The 6,709-nt window shown below is 37.6% G+C and overlaps 1 protein-coding gene across 3 annotated transcripts in view; it reads left to right on the forward strand.

Moving 5' to 3' along the window:
- The window catches only part of GPRC6A (G protein-coupled receptor class C group 6 member A), a 19,558-nt gene extending 18,000 nt beyond the window's left edge, over window positions 1-1,558 (forward strand). For all 3 annotated transcript variants that reach the window (XM_011364764.1, XM_011364765.1, XM_011364766.1), the window contains one exon: window positions 413-1,558. In XM_011364764.1, coding sequence (XP_011363066.1) covers window positions 413-1,521 — 1,109 coding nt within the window. In that variant the 3' untranslated portion in view covers window positions 1,522-1,558. The remainder of the gene's footprint in view (window positions 1-412) is intronic.
- Window positions 1,559-6,709: the final 5,151 nt, after the last annotated feature.

Below are 6,709 nucleotides of genomic sequence, written 5' to 3' on the forward strand. Positions count from 1 at the left end.
TTATTATGGTGACATTGGTTAAAAAATTCCAGTAAGTTTCAGGTATACAATTCAACAGTAAGGCATATATATATTTCATTGTGTTCACAGAATTCTTAGCAGAGTCTCTGAACTGCCACCTATAATTGCAAGTTTATGAGGCTAGCATCTATCTTAAGTATATTAATTTCCTAAAGACTCACAGCCCAACTGGCTTTTTCTCTTTCTCTTCTTCTCTTTCTCTTCGCTCACTCTTCTTTCTCACTTTCTTTGGGTTCTGTGTATGCTTTATTTTAATAAGTAACCAATGTGATCATGATCTCTATCTGTTTTCTAGTCAGGACTCTTACTGAGAAGGATTCTATTAGTAGCATTGTGGACAATCACCTGGTTTAAATGTTTGCAATGTAACTGAATCTCCTCTGTCTTTTAGATATGGATCACTGCCTTTTATGCAACAACGAAACACATTGGGCCCCTGTAAGGAGCACGATGTGCTTTGAAAAGGAAGTGGAGTATCTCAACTGGAATGACTCCTTGGCTCTCCTGCTCCTGGCCCTCTCCCTGATGGGAATCATGTTTGTTCTGGCCATTGGCATAATATTTACAAGAAACCTGAACACACCCATTGTGAAATCGTCTGGGGGATTAGTGATCTGCTACGTGATCCTCCTCTGTCATTTCCTCAACTTTGCCAGCACAGGCTTTTTCGTTGGAGAACCACAAGACTTCACATGTAAAACCCAGCAGACGCTATTTGGCGTGAGCTTCACTCTCTGCATCTCCTGCATTTTGACAAAGTCCCTGAAAATTTTGCTAGCCTTTAGTTTCGATCCCAAGTTGCAGAACTTCCTGAAGTGCCTCTATAAACCGATCCCGATCATCTTCACTTGTACAGGTATCCAGGTTGTCATTTGCACACTCTGGCTAATCTTTGCAGCTCCTACTGTGAAAGAGAATGTCTCCTTGCCCAGAGTCATTATCCTGGAATGTAAAGAGGGATCTATCCTTGCCTTTGGCATCATGCTGGCCTATATTGCCGTCCTGGCCTTCATTTGTTTCATATTTGCCTTCAAGGGCAGGAAATTACCTGAGAATTACAATGAAGCCAAATTCATAACATTTGGCATGCTCATTTACTTCATAGCTTGGATCACGTTCATCCCTGTCTATGCTACCACATTTGGCAAATATTTGCCAGCTGTGGAGATTATTGTTATTTTAATATCTAACTATGGGATCCTATGCTGCACATTCTTTCCCAAATGTTATGTTATTCTTTGCAAGCAAGAGACTAACACAAAATCTGCCTTTCTCAAGACAATTTACAGTTACTCTTCCCACAGTGCAGGCAGCCTTGCCATGAGTCATGTTTCACTGGACTCCACTAAAAGCAATACCACAATGAACAATCCCAGCTCTGGTGGCAAGTCTGCAGACTGTCAGAAAAGCAAAGATATCCAAACATTCGCACACATATGCAAGACAAATGCTACGAGTGTTTCTAAAACTTGGTCTCGAAAAAAATTTTCAAGTATATAAACGAGTCCTTAAGAAATGGCACATTCCAGAAGAAAATACTTTGCATTTAAGGTGTGCATTTACTTTCTGAGCAAATATATTCTATGTGTTTCTTCACTGACACCATTTTTACCAAATTTCGGTTGAACACTCCCTCTGTCCAATTCCTCAATCTGAAACTCTCTCTATTCCTTACTTCCTCCGTCTGCCTCCATCTTTACCTGCTTCCTCTTAGGCACATAGTTGTAGGTACCTCTTCTATTCAAAATTATCCTGTAACATGCCATTTTTATTTCATCCTCTACCACTCTTCTCAAACTTCATCATACAGGTTCTCTCCTTCTCTCTTAAGCATCTTTTCCTTCTCATCTCTGCTGCTCTATTCAGTGGAACAAACATTTGAGCAGTTACTATGCACCAGGTGATGCGCTAAATACAAAGGAACAAGAGGATCAAGGCATTATTTCTGACCTCAAGGAGCTCAAAATCCAGGGGTAGACAGTCACACATAGACATCTTCAATTCAGTGCGGGAAATTCTATGATTGTAATGTGTATGGGGCACTGTAACAGTATAGTGAAGTGGCACTATACTGTTAGTATAGCCTCCCTGGGGAACGATGGGATGGTTTCGAAGAAGACTTAATAAAGGATATGATGTTTAGATGATGTCCTGAAAGATGAGTATGAATTAGCTAATCAAAGAAAGTTATCTAATCAGAAGAAAACAGTTCCGGATAAAGGAGGAAAATAGGAACAGCAGCAGAAAGTATGTTGAGAAGGAATATTCAGGGGAGCGCAGTCATTTTGGTGTTTCTGGAGAGGAGTCCTCTTTTCTAGGTAGAAGTTAGGTCGTGAAGGAATGACACAGACTGGAATTCTTTTAGAAGGAGTTTAGGTCTTTATCATATGGGTAGAGGGTGGCCATCAAAGTATCTGACAGATGACAGATTCAAAGTCCTATTTTAGGAAGATCACTGATACAGGGTAGGAGATGGAGTCTAGTTGAGAAATGATCAGGATCTATACCAGGAATAAAAAGGAGGATGGAATATATATATATGACTCAGTAATTTTTTGAAGTGGTTGGTGAAAATGAAGTATAGGCTTCCAGTCTGGCTTGGTGAAGAGTGACATGGAATACAAGAGGAAAACTGGTTTAGAGTAGAAGATGGAACATTGAATTTGAAGTATCTAGAGTAATTTCAAAGTGTATCAAGTATTCATATGAATATAAAACTATGAGCTCAGGAGATAGGTAAGGGCTGGTGATAAAGATTTGGATGCCATGTTTCACATCACTCCCACCCTTATAAAATAGATAAACATACAAAATAACATTGTCTCCAAGCCTGACATTCTCCTTAGCTACCGCTCTCTTTCTCCCTCCTTTTCACAGCTGTGTGTTTGAAGGAATTGTTGACTTGTGACCCATTAATTCTGAGCCCACTGAAATCTGGCTTCTAGTTGTACCACTCCACCGAAATATTTCAGAGAAAAGTTACCGTGACATTTTATCTGTCAAATTTAATGGTCGTTTTTAAGCATTTATCTACCTTGAATCTTAATGAAATTTGCTGTACTATTCCTCCTTCTTGAAATCCTTCACTTCCATGATATTTTAAAGTTTTCAATTATCAAAGCTCTTCAGTCTGATGCAAGGCTCTTTTAGTTCTCTGACATCTCTGACAACTCAGTTTTGGTCTTTGTTGCTGATATGTCTTCCTCCACTTGACTCTTAAACGTGAGTATTCCACAGAGTTCCACCCTCAGTCTAAACCTCTTTTCTTCCAACATACTCTCTTGTTGCAATATTATCCATCTCCACGGTCTTAACTTTGACCCAGACAACTCCCAAAACCACATGACCCAGGTCACTCTCTAACCAATCTGCCTACTTGTCCCTCTAACACTTACATCAAAGTCATTATGTCTAAAATTTAATTCAATTCATTATTTTCTTCTAGCTCCTCCTCCTCCCATTTTCTATTTCTCAGCATATTGTATTACCTGTGGGCTAGGTGACACCCTGGGATTCATCCTATTCATCCCTGATGCCACTATCTGCTTCACCCTTCTATATCTTTAATTCATTATCTGTCTTTTACTTTCTAACTCCTGCACCTTTTCAAAACCTTTTCATGATCTTTATCCCTGTCATTGCTTCCTTAATTTAGGCCTACATCACCTCTTTCATTGATTGTTTCAGTAGCCTTTCCATTTGGCTGTGGTCCCTCAATGTTTCATTTTAAATGTAGAGAAGGTCTCAATAAACCTTCCACTCATTTCCACTAGATATATTTTTATAGTAAAAATCTCTTTATATTACTCAGTTGCTTTAAAACCTACAATAAGTCAAAACTCCTTATCCCAATGCCCAGACACTTCAAGGCCAGCACCAGCGTCTACCCTTTCCTGCGTGATGCATTACTCTTGAGAAACAGCTAAGTGCTGGAGATTTTCCACACCCACACCTTGCTGTTTCATGCCTCAGAGCCTACCTCTTCTCTGTGCCTTCATGTCCTCTACACTCCTTTCTCCCAAAGCACTCTAGCTAATCCACTACGCACAATTCAAGAATCTCCCATTCTACCAAGCCTTCCTTTCTGCCTCTATCACAGGATCTATTATACTTTATTGCATTCACTTGTTTTTATTTTAATTTGTTCAATTAGTGTTTACCAAGTGTCTACGATGAATCAATCAGGCAAAATTCTACACATAGGAAATGATAAAAGACAGAAGAGTTCTTTCCTCTCAAGGAGTCTACATTCCAGTTTTTTCACCATTGTGTAGTGAATAGTAAATTCTTCTTTAGTCACAGATCTCTCAGCTGCTCTCCCCTCTCTGTTACCACTACCATCCTCACCACAATTTAGCTCTTACAACTTCACACCTCTGTTGTTGAAAAATTCCAGATGAATTACCTACTCCAGGATTCCCCTTCCAATACAAAGAATACATTATCACAGATCAACCTTTTTAAAGCTGGTTCCAGTACTATCATTCTCCTATTCAGAAAAAAATTAATAACCTCTTACTGCCTTCAGAATTAAGTTAAATGCTCCTACTTTGCTAAATAAGACCTTCCACAGTGTTACTTCAACATGGACTGAATGTTAAAAAAAAAAAAAAAAAAAAACAAATTAAAAAAACAAGATGTTAATTCTAATTTACTGCTTAGCCTAAATGTATTCACACACAACATGGCGATAATAGTTCATAAAATTGTTAAGGGTATAAAATATTCTGATGTACATGAACGTGTTAAGAAATGAGTATTCTGTTTGTGATTTTAATGACTCATTGCTCTGTTGATATAAAAACAGTTTTTCCTGTTGACATGAGAGCAAAGCTGTAGGAGAGCATCCAGATTCTTGAGTGTGATCACGCAAAACAGAAATCCCAGCACTGTTGTGCCAATAGAGCAATAAAAGAAATATTGTTTCAGAAGAGTTGTGAGTTTTACTATAACTACATAGCTTTCAACAATTATTCCAGAAGAAAAAAAAATGTTACTCAATGTAATTAAATTCTGAATTTCTTGAATCCAAAACGACATCTGTGCCACCATGTAAAACAGCTAAGAGAATGACTACTGTACTTTTCATTTTTCTGTTAACTTTTGAGTCTCTTAAAATCACTTTGGTGTAAGTTAATGAATTCTTACTCTTTTTGGAATAAAGGGTTTTCTCTTTTTATTATAAAGGCATTATCTAAATATTACAAAGAAATAAAATAAAACTTAGCAAAAAGAACATACAAAAAAGGACCCATAACTCTATAACCAACAAACAATCCTCCATTATATAAGAATTCAACTCTTTACAGGTTGCTAATCAAGTCCAAATCATTATGCAGACAGAAATTTTTCCAATGTTCAAGATAAACTGACCTGGGGGACAGAGGTGGGAGCATTTAGAGTTCTGTGCTAGACTGACTCATAGAGTTATGCCTTTACCTGCTCACAGAAACACACATACTAAAATATTTTATTGGTGAAACACAGGAGTTGGGGAAAAACACACATTGTACCACAGCCTTTATTGGCAGAATGAAATCAGAACCCACTCAGCACATGTTGTGAGGATACCAAGAACAAGGTACAAGTAAAATGACCATCTGTGTACTCTGGGTTTTGCATAAGGCCACCTCCCAAATTGGTATTCAATAAATGTTGAATTACTGACTTTAATGTTCTCACAAATATTCTTGATATCTCAGTCAGCACAGTAATTCAGTGAGTTTTTTTTTTACAACTTTCCCGTCCAATAATTAAGTCTCCACAGCTCTTGAGCTCTCTTTAAACCAAACCTTCAGATAGTCCCTCACTGCCATTGTCAGCAAAATAAGACTTCCAAAAAGAGTAGAAAACAATTGCATAATTCTCAAAACTAGGGTTAAAAAAAAGATAAAGAATAAACATGGAAGTGACTGTAACATTAAAAGGAAAGGAGTATGCCTGTCCCTTACTTCTTTTCCCCTTCTTGCTGGCTGCCATGCAGAAATGGAGCAGCCATCTTGGACCACAAGATGAAATCTGCAAGTTAGAGATGGCAGAGCAACAAGACTTGAGATGACTTGATCCCCAACACCGGGAAGCTGCTTTTTCAGCCCCGGATTTTATATGTTTGGACGATATGTAAGAAAAGCAAACAGCCTGATGAATTCATGAGTGGGCTGCCTGTCTGCTTTAATGAACACCCAAGTATATAAACAGTGTGAAGAGTTGGAAGATCAAACACAGACAATAAATGCATTTATATCCAAGAGCTCCTTGTAAGAAAATCTTAGGTGGCTGAAATTTCTTACATTTCACAACTTTTTCTCTCACTTAATTTTTCTGGTACCTGGCATTACATTTACAGCCAATATCCAATTATCGGAAAATGAAATTTTAAGGATTTCAGACCCAAACACAAATTAATCAAATATTTACTCATTTTTACAAATAGCCATTCTTTCACATTCATAAATATGTGAACTTGATCTCTTTTTTTGTTTGTTTGTTAGACATAGAAGGAATGACCAGAGAATGTATAAGCTGAAAGTGTGAAGGCCTGTATGCAATTAACCAGTGAGCCTATGTTAGAGTATTTTCCATCTAAAGAGCTATTTATTCTAAATATTCAGATAAACAGAAAACCTAGGAGCCAAATTCTAGCAGTCACCAACATAAAACTAATGAAAGCCAGAGTATTAGTAAAATT

The sequence above is a fragment of the Pteropus vampyrus genome, unplaced genomic scaffold, assembly GCF_000151845.1.
Source record: "Pteropus vampyrus isolate Shadow unplaced genomic scaffold, Pvam_2.0 Scaffold101, whole genome shotgun sequence".
NCBI lineage: Eukaryota > Metazoa > Chordata > Mammalia > Chiroptera > Pteropodidae > Pteropus > Pteropus vampyrus.